Raw genomic sequence first — 23,618 nt, 5'->3', positions numbered from 1 at the left:
ATCCAGTCCCCTCCTCCTCCCACACAATTATCGTTGTTTTTGATGCTGCATGGACTTACTTTTCGAATGGACCTAGGTACTGGCATCTAGCTACAAATAATGTTGACATACGTCAGACGAAATGAAGCAAAGTACAATAGTGGGGGGTCCCAAATGAAAGCCTCGGCCAAAAGTGGGTTCCAGCCTCAGAAAGTTTGGGAACCACTGGTATAGAAGATACTATATGTCTGCCCCTGGGCATAAGGTTTTTTAAAGTCTTTGGCATGTCTGCATTTTCTAAGTGTATACGACAAACGTGCACCACACGTGGTGTGAAGCTAGCCTTACTTACAGCAGCCAAAAGTCAACTATATGATCAAAAACACTTTTTCCCATGTAAAATCTTCCAATACACAATTATTTTTATCAACAACATCATGTGAAAAATGTTATTTTACATTTAAAAAACATGTATATTCCATTCTTTAAATAATTTTATTGTCAGACCATTGCCAGCTTGTTCTTTTCAACCCAAACCGCCATTCAGTTTTCATCATTCATCCATACTTTCTAAAAATTTTAAACCTGGGAATGAAATTATTAAAAAATACATAGAGGAATACGCTGTACAGAAAAGAATGATAGTGAGCCCATGGTCCATACACTGGAACATATACAATCTGGACCAGAAAAGTAACGAAGCCTTTACAATAAGAGAAGGGTTCATTTTCATTGCACACTGTATGACAATATGATTTGTATCACTTATATTTAATTCACAAATAACACTTAATAAAAATAAATCACATAATTTGATGTTGTCCATAAGGTTTTAAAAATTCCCAATCCAGTTGTCTGTTAAAATGTGTCCCTAAGAATTGCATTCTTCGCAGTGACAGGAAAGAATGTAGCGGTACGTGGCGGTGAGCCGGATACCTCCAGAGCAGCGGAGTCTTATTGCTTTCAGCTTAGATGTTTGTGGTCGGCAGCAATGGCATGTGGAGCGAAATGGCTGTTTTAAAACTGTGCTGAAGGAAACAAGAGGATCAGAGCGGGATGTTTGACTGCAGCGTCCTTCACACCGGGCCAGCAATACCATCTAAAGAAAAGAAAAGTATAATCAAATGAATGGCAACATTTAAATTCCATCAACTTATTTAAAGAGATATTTTCCGTTTCAGAAAGACAGAAGGGAAATTCTTGTTATCTAGGATATGTAACATAATTCTATTACGTGCATACAGCTCCTATGTGGACTTATATGTCTCCAGACTCTAGTAACAGACTACAAACAAGCCCTTTGTAGTCTGATCCTGTAGTCATGTGTCACTCCACTCCTTCTGTCTCCTCTATAGACAGACCTACAGATAGTAGACAAGCGGGAAGATCGAATAGACATATATCTACAGGATTAGACTACACATGGGGTTTGTTTGTAGTCTGTAGCCATGGAGACACAAAGATCTACATAGAAGCTGTATGCACAAAATGGTAGGAGACTTTTAATCATGACAATTTTCTATGTTGCTCAATTTAAGATTCATTAGAGTAATAAAGAAATGGTTACAAAAATGCACAAAGCCTTTTAGGGAGTTTATCTTTTGGCATATCATTAGGAATGTTAGAAGATTACATAAATCACTTGAATGGTTGCTGAACTGCATTATCAAACAGCCCATGTACTGGAGTAATGTTTTTTTCTGGGGGAAAACACAGACCATTTTTTCTAATCTCAAAGAAATCTTTTAAGGAACATAACATCTGGGTAACAATGGCAATTGTCCAGCTTAAACTTATATAAATAGTATTCCTAAGAACTGACGGTCCTTTCTCTTTGTTCGGAGCTTCAATGCCCTATCTGCCTTCACAAGTAAAAGACTAAGATTCTGGTTGCTGCCATAGGGAGCATAAATGCCGGCCTGTCAGACACATCTGAGGGAACAAAGTAACAGACCTGTTAAAAAATAAAACATGCCGGATCATTGTTATCCCCAACAGCAGACTTCAGGTGATACAGGTGATACACATACACATAACATTTTCAGTGGAAAACTGCCAACAATTATCCAGCTTAAAGGGGTTGTCCAGTCCCTAAAACTTGATCGGTATGGGTGGGCCACCCAGCACCCCCACCAGTCAGCTGTTTTGAAGGGGCCAAAGTGCTTCTTTCCTTATCTCCTCGTACTGTAATTCGCTAAAACATGTAGTGGTGGTTCACAGTATTACAGTCTTGTCCCATTGAAGTGAAAGAGAATACAAGTGTGTCAGCGATTCACAGTAAAAGGCAGATAAGGAAAGAAGGGGAAGCAGCTCTTACTGGCACTACGGTCCCTTCAAAACAGCTGATCGGTGGGGGTCCCAGCAGTAGGAGCCCGACCGATCAGATATTGATGGCTTATCCTGAGGATAGGCCATCAATTTTTAGGGACTGAACAACCCCTTTAAGTTAGCCACTATTCACATGGCACTGTTAAACTATGCTCATATGCACAAATTCACTTCAGAAAAATCTGCAGCAAATCCACAATGATATTCTGCAAAAAATACTTGACTGGGTTTTGAGGCAAATTTTACCCTTTGCTATGGTAAGGTTGACATCTGGTTTCAAATCCACCGCCTTTTAGCAGGAGTAGAGCATGCTGCAGATTTGAAACTCTGCAGCATGCACTAAAATATGAACTGACTTATTCCACAATGTGTGAATGGGATTTTCAAAACCCCATTCACTTGCATTGCACTGTAGATGCTGCTGTAGAATGTGCTCTGAAGTACCAGAGAGAAGAAAACAGGGAAAGAGGAGTCAGGCTACCAATGCTGCCACACGCCATGCTGTGCCAGGCAGCAGAGCGTTGAAGTAATGAAGTTTGTCCTCTTGCACATGTCTACAGTACAAAGGCTGGGCAGCGGCTCCACAAAGGGGGCACTGAGAGGGGCATTTAGGGTAACAGCAGGATGGCTAGTTTGTATACAGTTTCTATGCAGCCACAACTCATAATAAGGAGCACTACTGTTATCGTTGCCCTAACTAATTAGAAACATTATAAAGACACTAAGGCTATACTTATGTCTAATGTATTTCCAATTTTAATTAGGAGCTCATTTTAATATTTCAGTTGTGTCTCTCACGCTATCTATCATTATTACCTAAAATGGGATACAGGTCCAGACATTAATTACTCACTCATATAATGTATCCGAGGCTTGGTGGTCAATACATTAAATTATTTTATCATAATGTTAAGCGTAGAGGAACAATTCCATTAATAATTTATATAGATCTAATACGATAAATGATGCGACACATATATATATATAGTCTATTTTATTTTTTATTTTTTTTGGGGGGGGATGTATGTCTTGGAGATTGTGCCCCAAAGCTTTTAAGAAACTAGCAATGTTCCTGGCTGCTAGTGCTGCATCGATGGGTCACTTAAGAGACCCAGTAATGTAGCTGAAATAGGGATAAGGACACCAGATATAATGATCTTTCATGAAGCCACATTTCAACATGGTTTATTTAAAGGGAATGCATTATCAGAAAATTACATATTATTTAAATCAGACATTATAAATATTATTTTTTTCATGTGACTATAAAAAGATATGTCGTTTTTACGCTATCCAATGTAGCAGACTTTTCAACTTTGCTGTGTAGAATGGGGCAGAATCTTCACATTAACATTAGAGAACAAGGAGTTTAATGACAGATGATAGCTCTATTGTATTGCTGGAGGTTTAGATCAGGCAGTATAAGAACACTATACACACACACACACACACACACACACACAGTCTATTGACACTTTTCTGACATGTAAGGACTCATTCAAACAGCATTATTTAAGTCAGTAATTTGCATGAGTATTTGATAGCCTAAATCAGAAAAGAAAAGTATAATGGAAAGATTTGTAACTCTTCCTTATTACAAACCCACTACTCATTTTGGCTTCAAATTTCTGATGCAAAATACTGACCAAATAATGCCATCTGAATGGGGCTTTACTTCCATTCAATGCTGCTACCCCAAAGCACATACACCCTGCTGTACTGTCCATACAGACACTACAGAAATGAAATGTGTGAGTCCAATATGGCCGCCACGGGGATGTTTTTAGAAATAAAAAGTAAATAACTACAACATTTAAAATACATAGATAATAACCACATTATTTCTCCTCTACATACCCACATTTAACTAATGAAAATAAAATGTTAATAAATTAGACATTCCCTTTCATATGGGACTTCATATTTTAGAGTATTTTGGTTTTCATAATGAATAGGGCAAGATACTAACTGTAACAGTTTGTAGAATTTCCACATATTTAATTACAGACATAGTTTGCAATTTTCTTAAATGGGCTCTCTGCTTTGATCAATCCCTACTTGCTGATTAAAAATGATCTCTCTGCTGGGACCCCTAGTGATCAGTTGTTATCTGTGGGGAAACCTGGCAGTAAGTTTCCCTGCAGCGCCACCACATGGAAAATGAGGGGTTACACAGTGCCCATTCATAGCAATAAGTTGTCTGAGCAATGCTGGACAGGACAGGTCCTACAGGGCAAGAGACTCTCTTTGTATCCACTCACCACTCCAGCGAAGAGATGAGGGTCCTGAACAGAGGACCCCCTCTATCAACTCAGAATTACTTAAGGCTGGATTAACATGGGTATTTTTAAGCCACAGATTTGGCCATAAACTCTGCATGTTTTGGATGCGGATTTGTTGTATACTGCTGCAGATTTAAACTTTTGCAGGGGTAAATCCGAATCAAATTCCATTTGTAAAACATGTCGATTTTGCAGTGTATCCGCTGCAGCAAAATCTGTGGTGTAAAAATACACTGTCACGATCCGTGGGTATGTGGACCCACTAGGCCGCACCGCTGTAGCGGAGTAGCAGCTGGCCAAACAACGTCCTAGTACAATAGTACTATTAATAGTCCACACAGTAATGGATGCTCGGCATAGATGAACTTGAAGACACCAGATCTGGTTTATATCAGCAGGCGTGACCGGTGGCACAACACGACTCCAACAGGTTAAGGCCCAGGAACAGATATACCACGAAATACAGGTAGCAGAGCACGGGAACAACGGGAACAGGATAACACTAGGGGACCATTTGCTAAGACTAACATGGGTAAACACAACAATGCTCAGGCAATGAGTGAAAGGGAAGAGCCCTTTTTATAGTCCAGGGTGATCATGGGCTAATTACAGATCTTACTCATGTGTGTGCACTGGCCCTTTAAGGCCGGACGCGCACGCGCGTACACTATGGGAACCGGTGCAGCGATGCGGAAGTGAGTGCCGGCGTCTCTCAGGAGGGAGATGCCACCCGGCACTCACTCGTCCTTGGCCGCGGTCATCGGGGGACAGGTAAGAATGATGGAACGCGGCTGTGGACGTTACATACACCGCGTGTGAACCCACCCTAAAAAGTATATATGAAAATATGTTTTATATGACAATGTACTAATTTAGGGAATTAAATAAAAATATCTTGTCCACAAAGATTAGAGAAAAATGTAAGCTTAAAGAAATATAAAGTGGAAAAAAGCCAGCATAGAAACCCAATATTGAGGAAAATAAAAGAATGGGAAGCCAGCCACCTGGTATCTTGGAATAATTTTCAATGTTCCTGTTCAAATACAGTTTACAAAGCAAATTGATTTCTGAATGGCTTTTATTGTGAAACCCTCTTTTGCAGTTAATAAGACTCGATATTAGTGTTGACTGCCATTAAATCAAACATGTTAGGCATATATTCTTTCATATCTTTCCAATGTAATTTCTATTTTTTTTATTGAAGACCTATCAATGGAAAATGTTCCAGGAAACAATGTCCTATGAAATAATAGGGCATGTCTTTAAAACAATATTCAAATGGAAAATAAAGAATCACCTTATTATCTCACTCCCATTAACAGTGGAAAATATAGATAAGACGAGTAAATACATACAATATACTGTATATTTACTGAATTTCCAATGTAATAGTAGTCATAATGGGATGTATCTACCAGTTTATCATTGAAAACACTGAAGGAAGAGGTGCGCCACAATCCATATCTCATTGGTGCTGATAGATTTTAACCACTTGCTTGAACAATTAACTTCAGTGATAATAGAATAAATTCCAAGAACAAGGATAAAATAGGAACATTTAAAACATTTTAAAATATCAACCTCTATCCCACATAAACTTACACACTAAAATAACCTATGTAGTGCTTGAATTGGAACCTTTAATTATCTAGAATTAAAAAGAAAGGGCTTAGGTACCGAATATATAAGGTACTAAACCAAAGCTGCAGTAGTATTGCTAACAAGTCCCTAAATGCTCCTGACACCAAAGGCACAATCAGAAAAGGGCACTCCAGACCAGAAGCTGTCCACAAAATCCATTAATCAAAGCCTGATGAGATCAGACAGCCTATGATATATAGATGTAGGGATTTATTGGGTTATTAATTAATCTGACAGCTCTGCTACAGATTTTCTTCTCTCTGATTGACATACTGAGATCATACTTTCTCCTCCCAAGTGCCAGAAGAAAAGAGAAAAGAACAAAAAAAAAACCTCACTAGGCTACAGCCTATATCCAAAAGGAGGTCATCCAAACCAACTGGCCCTGAAAGGGTTAGGGACCAGTTGGCTCCCTTTGCCAAATCTTAGGGAGAACCCATCTATGCGGCAGCATTTGCATAGACTGCTTGCAACATCCCCTAAAGCTCAATAGTCTAAATTTGGTTCCCCCAGAATGGTGAGGAACCCAATGGCCATACACAGGCTCCCTCCCTGCCTAGACCTTCAGAAGAAAGAATTCAATGGGTAATCAGCCACAAAAATTATCTTAATGTTCCCAACCAGGTGTCATCACTCCAGGAACACTTTGCACCTCAAGCTTTTACACTTCCCAACCGTGCAACGTCAATCAGGAGGCCCTAGACCACCCTCAATACATTCAGGTCTTAACCTTCTTTTATATTTATATTTCTGTCTAATATTAACAGTTCCGATCAACCACTGATAAGAACAGTAACTCTCTTAAGTGCTCACAAAGACGCAGACTATCACAAGTCCTCTTCAAAAGAAGGACCTCCAAGCCAAAAAGTCAGGGAGCAGGGTCAGGGACCAGTTGCTTAAGGAGAACCTGTCTATGTTTCAGTATTTGCATAGTGATTTTCGCGCAGCCGCCATCATTATAACACTCTGTTTGTATGTTTGTAAACAGAAAAGCACGTGGTGCTTTTCTGTTTTCATTCATACTTTTTACTGCCCTTGCGCGAATCACGCGCGTCCCACGGAAGTGCTTCCGTGTGCTGCGCGTGATTTTCACGCACCCATTGACATCAATGGGTGCGTGATGCGCGAGAAACGCTCAAATATAGGACATGTCGTGCGTTGAAAATCACAGACTGTCTGCTCGGCCCCATAGACTAACATAGGTCCGTGTGAGGCGCGTGAAAATCACGCGCATTGCACGGACGTATTAAACATTCGTGTAAATAAGCCCTTAGGGTGCAGTCACATGCAGAAGATTTTGTTGCGGAAATCCATGCACCTGCTGCAGAAACAAACCTATTCAGGTGAATGAAACTGTTTATCAGTTGTAGAAATTTCTGCAACAAAATTTGCCACGTCTGACTGAAACCTAAGGGCATATTCACATGGCCTATTGTCGTCCGTTTTTTGGGAAGTAAACGCCTGTTTTTCGTGGCGTTTTTAAGCGTGAAAAAGAAGTGCAGAACACTTCTTGGGACGTTTTTGGAGCCGTTTTCAATAGACTCTAGTGAAAAAAGCTCCAAAAACGGCCATAAAAAATGCAGCGAAAAACGCAGCGAAAATCGCGTGTGGCACAAAAAACTTCTGAAAATCAGGAGCTCTTTTCCCTTGAAAACAGCTCCATATTTTCAGACGTTTTTGGTCATTGCGTGTGAACATACCCGAACACTGACAGGCAGCCAATTAGCTAGTAGTCTAATAGACTTTCGTACATGGCAGACCTGGGGCCATTTTTAGGCCTCTGTCTGTCATGGCAACGCATCGGCACCCTACCATTGACTTGCGGGCGTGCCATTGGGCTTACAGAGCGACCCCCTCCCTCTGTAAAACCACCTAAGTGCTGTGGTTGCTATTGATTGCCAGCCGTGATTGGAGTTATCGTTAGAGCATGCTCAGCACTTGTGCCTGCACCATCACTGTGTCGTAATAGTCTAGCGGTTCGCAGGAACAGCCAGCTCAATGTGACGCACTATTACGACGCAGGCATTTGCACATGCAAGTATAATTAATAGAAGATTATAGGGGTTGTCCAGTCTTATGTAAGTATAGCCTAAAGCTTAATCACTGTATAATGAAAAATAAATGATATTTCTATTAGAAAAAATAATGCATATTTCTAATAAGTAATAGGCCTCATTCAAACTTGCAATATTTTGCTTCAGTATTCGTCAGCCAAAACCAGGAATGGGTTCAAAACACTGAGGAGGTGCAAATCTTTCCAGTATATTTTTTCACTGTTTATGTTCCACTGGTTTGGGCTTATAAAGAATGATTGAAAATACACAATGTACACCGTGTTCCAAATTATTATGCACATTGGATTTAAGTGTCATAAACATTTAATTATTAGTTTTTCAATTAAACTCATGGATGGTATTGTGTCTTAGGGCTCTTTGGATCATTGTAATCAATCTCAGACACCTGTGATAATTAGTTTGCCAGGTGTGCCCAATCAAAGGAAAACTACTTAAGGGTATGTTCACACGCTAGCTTGCTTTTACGGCTGAAATGACAGCCTGTTTTCAGAAGAAAACAGCTGCCTCGTTTCAGCCGTAAAAGCTCCTCCTCGTATTTTAAGAGGCGTCTGAGACGCTCGTAAATCTTGAGCTGTGCTTCATTGAGTTCAATGAAGAACAGCTCAAATTACGTGGCAAATAAGTGCCCTGCACTTCTTTGCCGAGGCAGTCAATTTACGCGTCGTCGTTTGACAGCTGTCAAACGACGACGCGTAAATTACAGGTCGTCTGCACAGTACGTCGGCAAACCCATTCAAATGAATGGGCAGATGTTTGCCGACGTATTGTAGCCCTATTTTCAGGCGTAAAACGAGGCATAATACGCCTCGTTTACGCCTGAAAATAGGTCGTGTGAACCCAGCCTAAGGGTATGTGCACACGATGAGAGGCTTTTACGTCTGAAATGACAGACTGTTTTCAGGAGAAAACAGCTGCCTCGTTTCAGACGTAATTGCTCCTCCTCGCATTTTGCGAGGCTTCTCTGACAGCCGTAAATTTTGAGCTGCTCTTCATTGAGTTCAATGAAGAACGGCTCAAATTACGTCTGAAAGAAGTGCCCTGCACTTCTTTTGACGAGGCTGTATTTTTATGCGTCGTCGTTTGACAGCTGTCAAACGACGACGCGTAAATGACAGGTTGTCTGCACAGTACGTCGGCAAACCCATTCAGATGAATGGGCAGATGTTTGCCGACGTATTGTAGCTCTATTTTCAGACGTAAAACGAGGCATAATACGCCTCGTTTACGTCTGAAAATAGGTCGTGTGAACCCAGCCTTAGAAGGACGTTCCACATTATTAAGCAGGCCACAGGTTTCAAGCAATATGGGAAAGAAAAAGGATCTCTCTGCTGCCGAAAAGTGTGAAATAGTGCAATACCTTGTCCTGCACTTCTTTTGACGAGCCGTCATTTTACGCGCCGTATTTTCACAGCAACGCGTAAAATAAAGGCTCATGGGAACAGAACAGATGTCGTCCATGTGCTGTCCGTAGTTTTCACGCACCCATTGACTTCAGTGGGCAGCTAGGTGCGTGGAATACACCAATATAGGACATGCAGTGAGTTTCACGCAACGGAAACACGCTGCCTGAAAACTTACGCATGTGTGAATAGCCCCATTGTTTCAATGCACAACACACGGACGAGAATCACGCTCGTCTGAATGAGCCCTAAGCCTATCATGTGCGATACTGTCTGCTGGGGCCATGTTTCTAAGCCTATTATGTGTGATACTGTTTGCTGAGACCATGCATCCAATTCTATCCAGCGGTGTAGCTATAGGAGTCTAAAGCCATGTTCAGACGTGGCAGAGTTTTTCCGCTGCAAATGTTGGTGCAGATTTGGGGCAATTACGCAACGAATCTCCACCAACATTTGCATATTTGACAGGTAATTCAGACGTTGCAGATATCACAGCGGACTTGCCACAGATTTAAATTTTTGCATTGCAAAGACTGAAATGTGCAGTGAAATTCCGCTTCTTCTCCGTAATGGAATGAGCATGCTGCGGAGGGGAAATTCTGCACCGCAGCCTGATTTCCCCACAGTTATTTTCTGCAACGTCTGAACTAACTTTCCTAAAAATGTATAGAAAGACGTGTGAATGTGCCCGTAGTCTTACAGATATGCTATCTCCAATATGTATGTAAAAATGTATTTTTTTATTTTTTGGTGGGTAAATATATGTGCCCCTGATCTTTTAGGACCTTAGCAACGCCCCTGATGGAACTAATAGGGTTATAATCCAAATGCAAAATCCCAGCCTTGCAATCTAAACCATAAAATGTCTGGTGAATAAACAGTAAGTCACTCAGCAGCTGGAGGCTTACTTGTGTCTTACTGTTTGGGTATACTCTGTGTAATATCTGTCGTCACTTCCTTTCCTCAGTATTATTTGCTTTTTAAATTGTACTGGGGATTCTGGGAAAACCCATAAACCACATTACATTTTAATTGCTTGGACTCGGCCATTACAAAATGTAATCCTTTGATATGTTACAATAAGCAGCAGCTCATGTCTGTGTTATACAGGGAGTTTTGTAGGATTTACTACATTTTGTATATAAATTCTGGTTCTGAAATGTTTCATGTTTTACTGGAAGCCATCGGGATGTATATGACAAAACAAATTATTGTGCATCATTGCTAGATTATAGTTTTCATTAAATAAACTGCTGGTTTCAATTATAAATTCTAGCTTGGACAATACACTGCAGGGTTGAATGGTTTTATTCTTCAGACGGGGATTTAATTAGGAAACTTTCACCTCTTCTTTTTGTAACAAATTTTATTTCTTGAATTATTTCATTGTTTCTTCACTAATTTAATTATTTCTTTAGATGTAATGGAGACAACCAGGGGATTATTTGTTGCAGATTCCGTTGGAATTCTAAATTTCTTTCATGTTGTATTTTTCATTAAAGTGATATTTCGCGAAGATTTATAATGTCTCTTTGGGGCTTAACCCCTTAAGGACCGAGCCATTTTAAATTTTTTCATTTTCGTTTTTAAGTCCCCGCGTGTCCCCGAGTTGTAGTTTCTAATGACACCATTTAAAGTACCATATAATGAACTAGCAAACTGAAAAAAAATACTTTGCGGGCAGAAATTGGAAAAAAACCTGCGATTCCTACATTGTTTTTTGGTTTTCATTTTTACAGCTTTCACAGTGCAGTAAAAGCAACTTAACTTTATTCCGCGCCTAAATACGATTACGGGGATACCAAATGTATGTAGTTCTTTTTTATATTTTACTACTTTTATATTTTTTTTTACTTTGTTAAAAAAAAAAATTTTGTTTCACCACATCCTGAGAGCAATAACTTTTTTTTTTTCCATGAATAGAGCAGGGTGAGGGCTTATTTTTTTGCAGGACGAGCTGTATTTTTTATTGGTACCATTTTTTGCAAACTAAGGTGACCAAAAATTAGTGACTTTGGCGGTTTCAATTTTTCGTTTTTTTACGGCATTCACCGTGCGAGTTAAATAATGGTTTATTGTATTAGTTAAGACTTTTACGGACGCAGCAATACCAACATTTTTACATTACTTTAGAGGGAAAATTGGGTTTTTAGAACTTTTAATATTTTTTTTTCACTACTAATCACTTTAGTTAACTTTTTTTTGCACATTTTATTAGTCCCTCTAGGGCACTTGAACCAGCAATCGTTAGATTGCTGGTACAATACACTGCAATACTAATGTATTGCACTATATTGTCATTTTCACAGGCTTCTGTTAAACTGCGCCAGAGACATGGCTTAAGAGAGGCAGACAAAAGGCAGACATGGGGACCTTCATTAGGCCCCTGGGCTGCCATGGCAACCATCGGCACCCACGATCACCTTGTGAGGGTGCCGATGAGCTGTCGGAGGGGGCTGCCTCCCTCTTTTCAACTCTTCAGATTCTGCGGTGGTGATTGACCGCAGCATTTGAGGGGTTAAAAGTCCAGGAACAGCACGAATGCTATTCCCTGCTGTTAGTCCCGGGTGTCAACTGTAAAACACAGCTGACACCCGCAGCGTATGGAGCACGCTCAGCCCGTGAGCACGCGCCATACTTCCCTATAACGCTTATCACGTACATGTACATGATAATGCATTAAGTGGTTAAAGAGGCTCTGTCCCCACATTATAAGTGCCTTATCTCTTACATAATGAGATGGGCGCTGTAATGTACAGTAGATTACATTAGTGTTTTTTATTTAGAAAAACGATCTATTTTCACCAAGTTATGACCTATTTTAGCTTTATGCTAATGACTTTCTTAATAGACAACAGGGCGTGCTTTTACTTTTGACCAAGTTGGCCTTGTAAAGAGAAGTGTATGACGCTGACCAATCAGCGTCATACACTTCTCTCCATTCATGTATTCAGCACATAGTGATCCTGCGTTGTATACTATGTGCAGTCACATACACACACATTAACGTTACTGAAGTGTCTTGACAGTGAATTGACATCACCTCCAGCCAGGACGGGATGTCTATTCACAATCCCGACACTTCGGTAATGTTTGTGTGTGACATACAGCACAGCAAGCGTAATCTCGCGAGATCTCGCTGTAAATGACAGAACAGCGTGATCTCGATGTGCTGTGTGAGTAAATCACACACAAACATTACCGAAGTTTTGGGATTGTGAATAGACATCCCGTCCTGGTTGGACGCGATGTCTATTTACTGTCAAGACACTGCAGTAACGTTATAGTGTGTATATGTGGCTGCATATAGTGAACAGCGCAGGATCACTATGTGCAGAGTAAATGAATGGAGAGAAGTGTATGACGCTGATTGGTCACTGATTGGTCAACGTCATACACTTCTCTCCATAACGCCTACTTGGTCAAAAGTAAAAACACGCCCAGTTGTCTATTAAGAAAGTCATTAGCATAAAGCTAAAATAGGTCATAACTTGGTGAAAATAGATTGTTTTTCTAAATAAAAAACACTGTTGTTATCTACATTATGGTGCCGATCACATTATGTACAAGTTAGGGCACTTATAATTTGGTGACAGAGCCTCTTTAAGCAGAAAAAAATAAACCTTTCAATATGCTTACTTTATACTGCACTTTTGCAATAGTATGTGTTGAAGAGTTGTCAAACATGTCACGTGACCATGGAGGGCAGTGATTAGCCGCCATAGTCATGTGACATGCCGTCACTATGGATGACAAATGTACAAACCTGGGGAAATCTTCACCTACAAAAAGTAGATTCAGCTATAGTATACAGCCATCAAAGATGTTTTTCACGAGAATAAAGTTGTAGTTTTGATTGATTAATTGATTAATTATTTTAATTGATCATTCACATCAATCCCTGTCCCTAATGGGGCTCACAATCTAATTTCCTATCTCAAACAAACAAGGACCAATGTTATAGGATGTCAAATCACTGGAGTAGCCGGAGGAATCCCACCCAAACACAGGAGAACATAAAAACTCCAGTTGTTGCCATTGATCAGAACCTTGGACCCCAGTGATGCAAGGCAACAGTGTTAACTATTTACACATGCAGGGGGCGCACTCAGCAAATGTTCAGGCTGAATAATAAAAGGCGGATTTCAAGAGAAAACAGACTTTGAAATCCATGCGTTTTTGGAGCTGATTTTCAAAGCATTTTTTATTTTTCCAAGTGTTTTTAAAGCTTTTTTTGAGGCATATTGTCAAAGTGTTTTTTGAAGTGTCAGTGGAAAATGGGAAAAATCTGTGTCACTTGTTTTCTATGAAGCATATTTTTATGAGGCGTTTTTTAATTCAGCAGTGTAAAAAATGCACCTTATATGAACTACACAGTGTATTTCCCGTTTAAATCAATGGGAAGCTGTTTGCAGGTGTATTTCAAGATTTAGGCCGGATTCACACGAGCGTGTGTGTTTTGCGTGTGCAAAAAACGCTGCATTTTGCACGCGCAAAAGGTCCATAAAAGCTCAGTGTGTCATCACCATATGATGCGTAGCTGTGTGATTTTCGCGCAGCCGCCATCATTATGACACTCTGTTTTTATGTTTGTAAACAGAAAAGCACGTGGTGCATTTCTGTTTTCATTCATAGTTTTGACTACTGTAGCGCGCATCACGCGCGGCACACGGAAGTGCGTCCATGTGCCGTGCGCGGTTTTCACACACCCATTGACTTCAATGAGTGCGTGATGCGCGAAAAACAGGCAAATATAGGACATGTCGTGAGTTTTAGGCAGTGGATATATGCTGCGTGAAAATCACTGACAGTCTGAACGGCCCCATTGACTAACATAGGTCCGTGCGTCGTGCGTGAAAATCCCGCGCGTTGCACGGACGTATTATAAGTTCGTCTGAATAAGCCCTTACACTCTGAAATCCGCCTGAAAATATTCTGTGTGAACTTGGCCTTAGGGGGGTTTCCTAGTGCATGAAAACCCCCTTCTGAGTAGTTCAGGAACAAATTTCCAGTTAACTGGTTGCCGATACAGGACGAAAATGCTCGTCCTGAGCGGCGGGTACTTGGCGCATTAGGCGCATTAGGACGAGCCTGTGTGACAGCCGTCTGTGAGCGCGATCGAGAACGGGGCGACAGCTGTAATACACAGCCACGGCCCCGCTCTGACAGCGGAGAGGAGAGAAACATCTTCTCTCTGCGTTAACCCTTTAAATGCCGCGAAGAAAGCTGATCGCGGCATTCAAGGAGGTGGGACTGCACATTGATCGCGTCACAGAAGATAACTGTGACACGATCAAAGCCCACAACTTGTATAGCCAGACAGCTCAGGGTCCATTGAAGGACCCCAGGGCTGTCTGAACATATTTCCTGTTGTTAGGGTATACTGAGGTATGCCCTAACAACTGCCTGTGTACAATCAGTAACAGGCTAATGTACTGGCATATAGATCTATGTCAGTACATTACAGTTACAAAATCAAAATCAAAATAATAAATCCCTTTATGGGATTTAAAAAAAAAGTTAAATGAATGTAAAAAACAATTAATGATAAATAAATAAATAAATAACTAAAAAGTAAAAAAAAATACACAAACACACGTTTTTTTTATAATAAATAAATTTTTTAAAATATAAGTCCCAAAACATAAAATATTATAGACATATTTGGTATCGCCACGACCGTAACAACCTGTACAACAAATGTATAACATTATTTATGATGATCGGTGTATGGTGTAAAAAAATAAAATATTAAAACTGCTGCGGAACTGCTTTTTTTCTGCATTTTCACCAAAATAAAAATGTATATAAATTACACGATAATGTATTTGTACCAAAAAAATGGTACCTACATAAAGTACAACTCGTCCCGCAAAAAACAAAGTCTGATACAGCTACGTCGTGCAAAAAATAAAAGAGTTATGAGCGTCGGGATGCAAAGAGGGAAATATAAAAAAATTGTTCTGTCCTCAAGGCCAAAATTGGCCGTGTCCTTAAGGGGTTAAAGGCCTAAATTATTTCTGCCACCACTAGAGGGAGCTCTTTGCATATGAATATAATATTGAGTTCAATGAGAGCTGTAAAAATCCTTATTGGGATAGTGGGAGCCGCAGGATGACTGAATTTGATCATATTACACTATGGATGTGTGAATGGGACCAGATGATTTGGAGCTTAGTAACAAAAAAACAGAGACCCAACCTTTATAAGAATTAATGACCTATTTATTAAATAAAATTATAGGTGCACTTTCCTGCCAGAGACCACCACTAACTCTGTGCCATTCTAAACAATATAACATTATTTAATAATACAATTACAATAAATGGTTAAGTGTTGACCACTAATGCATCATAGACCTCCAGGGATATTAGATATTAAGACATAACCACCCGGTGTATATCAATACACCTTCTTCACCTTAGACCACCACCAGGAGTATGATATCACTAACCTCGAAACCAGCCATGTAAAATTGTATGATGTAATTGATGAAGAAATGTGACAAATTCTGTATAACTGAGGGCATTTTGCTGTCTCCATTGGGGGCACCAACATACTTGGAAACACCCTTTAAAGAACCCTGTGTTTGCCCATGACTTGTTATTTACAAAAAAATTGTATTTCAGGTTTCATACTGCCCACAGACAACACAGAGAAAAGTCTGGGAAACACGGAATGCTGGGAAGTGTAGTTTCTACTGCAGCTAAGAATGTGACGCTGCTTAGAACTACATAACCTGCCAACTGACTAAACCCTGCAAAGGCAAAAAAACAAGCCACGAGTAAAACACAATTTCATGCACACAACTCTGATGTTATAAAGGATTTAGAGGTACCTGTATTTTTTTTCCAGAAACCTACACCACTTTTGTGCACTTTTTAGAAAAAAAATTCCAGAAAAATAAAAATTGTATTTTATACTTTTACTATCTCTCTCTCTCTCTATCTTTTCACGCAGCGTGTGTCCGTTGCGTGAAACTCACTGCATTTTGGTGCATTTTTGTGGATCACACACCCATTGAAGTCAATGGGTGCGTGAAAAAAATAGACAGCACACGGACGACATCTGTGTGCTGTCCGTGTTTTTCACGTACCAGTTGCTAAAGAAATGATGATAATTTTTTTTTTGCTTACGCATAAAACGCATGACATACGAATGACATATGTGCGCAAAAAACGCTGACGAGCACCGTACAATGATGCCACACGCAACTGCAACGCAAGAAAAACGCTAATACGCTAATGAGCAGCCCAGAAGAGGCTGGACGCAGCCTGCAGGGCTTAAGGGGAAGCCTCCATGACCTCCCTGGTAGGAAAAGGGTTAATAGGTGAGGGAGAGTTGGAGGGAGAGTTAGGAGGAGGTGGAGGAGGGACAAGGAGGAGTCAGGGGGCCGTTGCTGAGCTTCCCGCTGTTTTCGGCATTGAGCCGGAAGCAGCGGGAGGAGTAACACAGGGAAAGACAAGCTCCCCGTTGCCCGCGCTACTCACTATGTCGGAGGCAGTATTATTAGAGCGGCTGCGTGCCGCTGCTGTGCACCACGGTCCCGGATGGCTGGAGGAGAACGTGGCTGCATTAACGAGGATCCCGGACGCCGTTTCGCCACGTCAGGCCCGGCGTTCGGGGTCTGTTGCAGGGGACAGGCTCCCCTCCCCCGGCCCACTTCCTAGCATTACTATGGCGGCGGGGGGGGGGAGTCGGCAACAACCGCTCCTGCTCGGAGCAGGCAGAGAGCGTTGCCGGGGGTGACGGCGACTCAGGCCGGGTCGACCCGTCCCTCCCGGCGGTCCCGACCTCCAGAGCGCCTCAGTCCTGAGGCAGTCCCGCGGACACGGCGTCGCAGAGGGAGCCCGATCACGGACGCTGCAGGCCAGGCAGCTGGGAGGACCGCCCCTTCCCAGGCCCTGCGTCCTAGCAGGAATCCCAAGCCGCGACGGGGTCCGGCGGTAAGCAGGGAGTCGCAGGCCGGGCTCCCTGTCACCCCTCCCCCATCGGATGGAAGATTCGGAGGACAAGGTACGGCCGTCCCGCCTGGTGATGTTCCGGCCAGGGGGCAGGCTTCTTCAGGATCATCAAGACGGACGCCTAGATCTACAGCGACGTCGAGGCAACAGGTCCGGTCGGAAGTCTGGGTTCCAGCGGTCGGGCGGCAGGTTGCCGGCCCATCGGTCAGCGCTTCATCATCTCCGTTCCGAAGATGTCGGTGGGATGGCCAGTCGTCTGCGAGAGAAGAGCTGGAGGAAGGTGAACTGGACGCGTATCGTCGAGGTCAGGATGGTCCGGCTGACGGGAACACAGCGCCTGTGCAGCCCGGTGAGTGTATAACTCCATCATTGTCATATCCAGCGATTTTTATGTCGGGTGTCGGCGGGGGGGCTGCTAGCGTCGCATCGGTGGCAGGTAGTGGCGCGGGCGGGCGCGATGGCGCGGGTCTGGCAGATTTAGTGGGTTGCTTGAGAGAGCTGGTCGGGCGCCTAGATAGGGCGGCGGCGCCGGTAGTCACGGAAGTGTCCCCGGCGGTAGTTTGGGAAGGCCCCAGGGACGTGGGATTGTTACAGGCGCGGCCCGTGACGGCGGTTAGAGAGGCGGTCGCGGTGTCGGTACAGACCGAGGCACAAAAAGATGGCGATCGTGTGCGTATTGATGATCGTGCTCGTGGGGAGGTGTATGTTTGTTTCGAAGGTCCGATGGGGGCGCATTTAAAGCAGGAGGTGCGTGAGCGGATCTGGAAGGACGAATATGTTGAGATTTTTTCTCTCTTGCCGCTCGCTAAATTTAATTTGGATAAGAGCAAGCGGGACGAGAGTAAAAAGGACGAGGAACGGCGGCGGTATAGGCTTATCCCGCAGACGTTCGTTAATTGGTCGCAGGCGTTCGCCATATTAGCCAGTGTGATAGGGGAAAAGGCGCCGGAAAATTGTTCGGCGTTGTTTTGTTATTTTGATGCCATTGGGGAAGCTCACAGGGCGTATGGGGGTCAGGCGTGGCTGCGATACGATGAGCAATTCCGTCAGCGGAAAGCGGTTCGGCCGGCGATTCGGTGGGACCAGAAGGATATTGCTCTCTGGTTACGGGTTACGGCTCCGGTTAGGCAGTCCTTTCCCGGGAGCGCCGGCCAAGGAGGCCAGTCTAGTCAGGTTGGACAAGGCGGCGGGGGAAAGGCGGGTTTTTGCTGGCAATTTAATGAAGGCCAGTGTAAGTTCGGGGCCTCGTGCAAGTTCAAGCACGTGTGTTCCGAGTGTAATGGTGCATCACACGGGGCGGCAAAATGTATGCGAAAAAAGAGGTCAGGGAACCAGTCCTCCGCGGCTGGTCAAGGGGGTGTCACCGGTGAGGGTGGAAAAGATGGCCCCTTATCTAAATGAGTATCCGGATAGGGCGGCGGCTAAGTTGCTTTACGAGGTATTTTGTGTTGGTTTTGTTATTCCTCTGCCTCCTTATGAGGTTCCGGTTACGCGGAGGAATTTAAAATCGGCTTACTTGCATGCCAAGGTCGTGTCGGAAAAATTGTTAAAAGAAGTTTCGTTGGGTCGCATGTCGGGGCCTTTTGTTGATTCGCCAGTAAAAGATTTAGTTGTGTCCCCGTTGGGTATTGTTCCTAAGCGCGAGCCCGGAAAATTTCGTTTAATTCAACACTTATCGTATCCCAAGGGTTCGTCGGTAAATGACGGGATTGATCACGAGTTGTGCTCCGTAGTCTATACCTCATTCGATAAGGCGGTGGGTTTAGTGCGGGCTGCGGGTCCAGGCACGCTGCTAGCAAAAACCGACATCGAGGCGGCGTTCAGGTTGTTGCCAGTTCATCCAGAAAGCCAACGGCTGTTGGGTTGTTTTTGGAATGGGGCTTTTTACGTGGATCGGTGCCTTCCGATGGGGTGTTCCCTTTCTTGTGCATACTTTGAGGCGTTTAGTAGCTTCGTGGAGTGGGTAACGAGGGGAGTATCCGGGGTCGACTCGTTGATCCATTACTTAGATGATTTCTTGTGCGTTGGCCCGGGGGGTTCGCCGGTTTGCGGTAATTTGCTTTATGCACTACAGAAGGTGGCGAGCAATTTTGGGATCCCTTTGGCGCCAGAAAAAACGGAGGGCCCGGTAGCGACGATTTGTTTTTTGGGAATTGAAATAGATTCGGTGGCAATGGAGTGTCGTCTCCCTGCGGATAAGCTGGGTGCTTTGAGGCTGGAGGTACGGCGGGCTTGTAGACTGAAGAAAATGACGCTGCGGGAGCTTCAGTCGCTGCTGGGGAAGTTGAATTTCGCCTGCCGGATTATGCCAATGGGGAGGGTGTTTGGTAGACGGTTGGCGGCGGCAACGGCGGGAGTGCGTGCGCCGCATCATTTTGTGCGGCTCAACGAGGAGCATCGAGCTGATCTTCAGGTTTGGGATGACTTCTTGGGCCAGTACAATGGTCGCTCGCTGTGGATGGCCCCAGCGCAGGATACGAGTGATTTGAATATTTTTACGGATGCAGCTGGGGCGGGCGGTTTTGGGGCTTATGGGGGAGGTCCGTGGTGCGCAGGTCAATGGCCGGCTAGTTGGGTGTCCAGTGGACTCACGCGGAATCTGGCCCTGCTCGAGCTGTTCCCCATCGTGGTGGCGGCGACCATTTGGGGGGACAGGCTCAGGGATAAGAAGGTTCGTTTTTACTGCGACAACATGGGGGTGGTGCTGGCCATTAATAACATCACGGCGTCCTCTCCTCCGGTAGTTCAATTGTTGCGACATTTAGTGTTGGTGTGTTTGTCGTTGAACGCGTGGGTGGTGGCGGTGCATGTGCCGGGAGTACGGAACTGTATCGCTGATGCTCTTTCTCGCTCGCAGTGGGACCGGTTTCGGCAATTGGCACCGGGAGCGGAACGTCTCGGTTTGGCTTGTCCGGAACATCTTTGGGATCTGGTCTCGGTCCCGTAGAACAACTGGTACAAAGGTCTTTGGCGCGCACGACGTGGAGTGCTTATTCTGCTTGTTGGAGGCAGTGGGAGGAGTGGGTAAGAGAGTTGGGTGACGTCAATACGGATAGAGACAGGTTGGTGGCACTTTTGTACTGGTTAGGGGACGCCTGGGAGGCGGGGTTTTCAGTGGCAAAGGTGAACCGGTTCATATCTGCGGTGGCGTTTGGTTTTAAGTTGCGAGGCTTTCAGGATGTATCTAAGGAATTTCTGGTGTTACAGGCTTTGAAGGGGTTGCGCCGAGGTAGAGTGGAGGCGGATAGTAGAAGGCCTGTGTCGTTTGCTTTGCTTAGCTCGTTGGGCGGTTCATTAGCATCGGTCTGTCGGTCTTCAGACGAAATGGATTTGTTTCGGTTAGCTTTTTCGTTAGCGTTCTTTGGGGCATTTAGAATAGGTGAGTTGGTGTCGCCAAGTACCAAACAGGCAGGGGGGCTGAGATCTGGGGAAGTGAGCTTATTCGCAGATCGGCTGGAGGTATGGTTGCGTGGGTCAAAAACTGACCAATTAGGGAAGGGTAAGCTGAGTTTTGTTCGCCCTCCCGGGGTCGGTTATGTGCCCAGTAGAGTGCATGCAGGGTTTTAAGCCGCAAGCGGGGTCTCCAGATTTGCCTTTGTTACGTCATGTGGACGGGTCGTTTTTGTCCAGGTTTCAGTTTGGAGCTGTATTTAAAAAATGTCTGACGGCGGTTGGTGTCGCGGCGGGCTCATATTCATCTCATTCCTTCAGGATTGGCGCAGCAACTGAAGCGGGGCGCTGGGGGTTGGATGATGAAGGGGTGCGGCGCATTGGTCGTTGGGAGTCCAACAGATTTAAGTCCTATGTCCGCCCCCATTTGTTATGAAGTTTGTTGTTAACGCTTAAGAAATGTTTTATGTGGTGGTGTCTAATTGTTTTTTCCGTTTCAGATTCGCCTCCGTGTTTGGTGTGGTTGCTGGGTCATTCTTATGTGCACTGGGGGGCTTTGAGGGCGGACGTCCGCCCGGACGGTCGCCAGTTGCGCATTCCGCGACAGGAGGCGGTTGTGCATTGGCTGGGATTTAGAGGTATGTCATGGAGCAGGGTGTTGGCGGAATTCCAGACATATGCCCGGCTTGATAGGGTTCCGGAGGTCTTAGTGTTGCACGTGGGTGGGAATGACTTAGGAGTCCGCCCCTTTCGTGAGTTGGTGCGGGATATCAAACACGATATGTTGTGTTTGTGGGTTTCTTTTCCCAAGTTGGTGATAGTGTGGTCGGACATAGTCCCGAGGAAACATTGGCGGTTGGCTAGGTCAGTGGAGAGAGTCAATAAGGCTCGCATTAAAGTTAATCGGGCGGTGTCCCGTTTTGTAGCAAAAAACGGGGGCATTTGTGTGCGGCACAGGGATTTGGAGTCAGGAGTGGGGAACTTCTGGAGGAGTGATGGGGTTCATCTGACCGAGGTTGGCATTGATCTTTGGAGCTTGGCGATAGCAGAAGGAATAGAAAGGGCGGTGGTGGTGTGGCGGAACTCACAGGCTTAAGGTGGTCAAGGCCTGTTTCGCTGTGGCGGGGGGAGTCCTTGAGGCCAGTCAGTACAAAATGGTGGGGGGGTCGCATTGGGGGTATGCGTCCCCCAAAAAAGGTACATGGTTGAAGACTTCATCGGGTGTTATCCCTTTGAAGTGGTCTTCTGGTGGAAGGTATATCACTTGAAGGCTTCATCGGGTGTTATCCCTTTGAAGTGGACTTCTAGTGGTCGGTATATCACTTGAGGGCTTCATCGGGTGTTATCCCTTTGAAGTGGACTTCTAGTGGTTGGAGCCATCTGCAGAGGTGAACGGTGCTTCCGAGCTGGTTTACGGCTGGAGGTAATTGGTGGTTTGCAGATGGCTAACTCGGTGTGTTCTTAAAAAAGGAATATCTGAAAGGGCTTCAAGGACTTCCTCTGCTCGGGTTAATGTTAACGTTAAAATTGTTATTTACGATTCTGACCCATGTTGGGTCATGTGAATTATTAGGAGGAATTCTCTGGTGGATTCCTAACTAGTTATCCGAATGTTTCGGATTTAAATTGTTTTTATAAAACTGTGAAATTAATAAACAGCTGCTGTGGCCATTTCACAACCAACCTCGGTGTCACGTGTCTTTCCTAAAGGTGGGGGTGGAGGGATATGATGGGTAAGGGAAGGTTCATTAACACACGACTCTACTTAGGCAGGTCAAGAAGAGGCTGGACGCAGCCTGCAGGGCTTAAGGGGAAGCCTCCATGACCTCCCTGGTAGGAAAAGGGTTAATAGGTGAGGGAGAGTTGGAGGGAGAGTTAGGATGAGGTGGAGGAGGGACAAGGAGGAGTCAGGGGGCCGTTGCTGAGCTTCCCGCTGTTTTCGGCATTGAGCCGGAAGCAGCGGGAGGAGTAACACAGGGAAAGACAAGCTCCCACCCTCCCGCCCTTGGTTTGTTACCCCTGTGGGTCTTTATGTACGTCCGTCTATGAGTGTTGTGTTTGATTTGTGTGCTTATTTAACATGTTTTTTCCTTTTTCCGGAGTAGGTTCTGTTGTCATGGCAGCTGGCGGGGGGAGTCCTTGAGGCCAGTCAGTACAAAATGGTGGGTGGGTCGCATCGGGGGTATGCGTCCCCCAAAAAAGGTACATGGTTGAAGACTTCATCGGGTGTTATCCCTTTGAAGTGGTCTTCTGGTGGAAGGTATATCACTTGAAGGCTTCATCGGGTGTTATCCCTTTGAAGTGGACTTCTAGTGGTCGGTATATCACTTGAGGGCTTCATCGGGTGTTATCCCTTTGAAGTGGACTTCTAGTGGTTGGAGCCATCTGCAGAGGTGAACGGTGCTTCCGAGCTGGTTTACGGCTGGAGGTAATTGGTGGTTTGCAGATGGCTAACTCGATGTGTTCTTAAAAAAGGAATATCTGAAAGGGCTTCAAGGACTTCCTCTGCTCGGGTTAATGTTAACGTTAAAATTGTTATTTACGATTCTGACCCATGTT

The 23,618-nt window shown here is 44.1% G+C and overlaps 1 protein-coding gene across 2 annotated transcripts in view; it reads right to left on the bottom strand.

The window, feature by feature from the left end:
- Positions 1 to 485: 485 nt before the first annotated feature.
- NDP (norrin cystine knot growth factor NDP) overlaps positions 486 to 23,618 on the bottom strand; it is a 108,929-nt gene continuing 85,796 nt past the window's right edge. For both annotated transcript variants that reach the window (XM_075850757.1, XM_075850756.1), the window contains exon 3: positions 486 to 1,078. In XM_075850757.1, coding sequence (XP_075706872.1) covers positions 851 to 1,078 — 228 coding nt within the window. In that variant the 3' untranslated portion in view covers positions 486 to 850. The remainder of the gene's footprint in view (positions 1,079 to 23,618) is intronic.

This window comes from Rhinoderma darwinii, chromosome 2, assembly GCF_050947455.1.
Source record: "Rhinoderma darwinii isolate aRhiDar2 chromosome 2, aRhiDar2.hap1, whole genome shotgun sequence".
NCBI lineage: Eukaryota > Metazoa > Chordata > Amphibia > Anura > Rhinodermatidae > Rhinoderma > Rhinoderma darwinii.
This window is presented reverse-complemented; position numbering and strand designations above follow the sequence as displayed.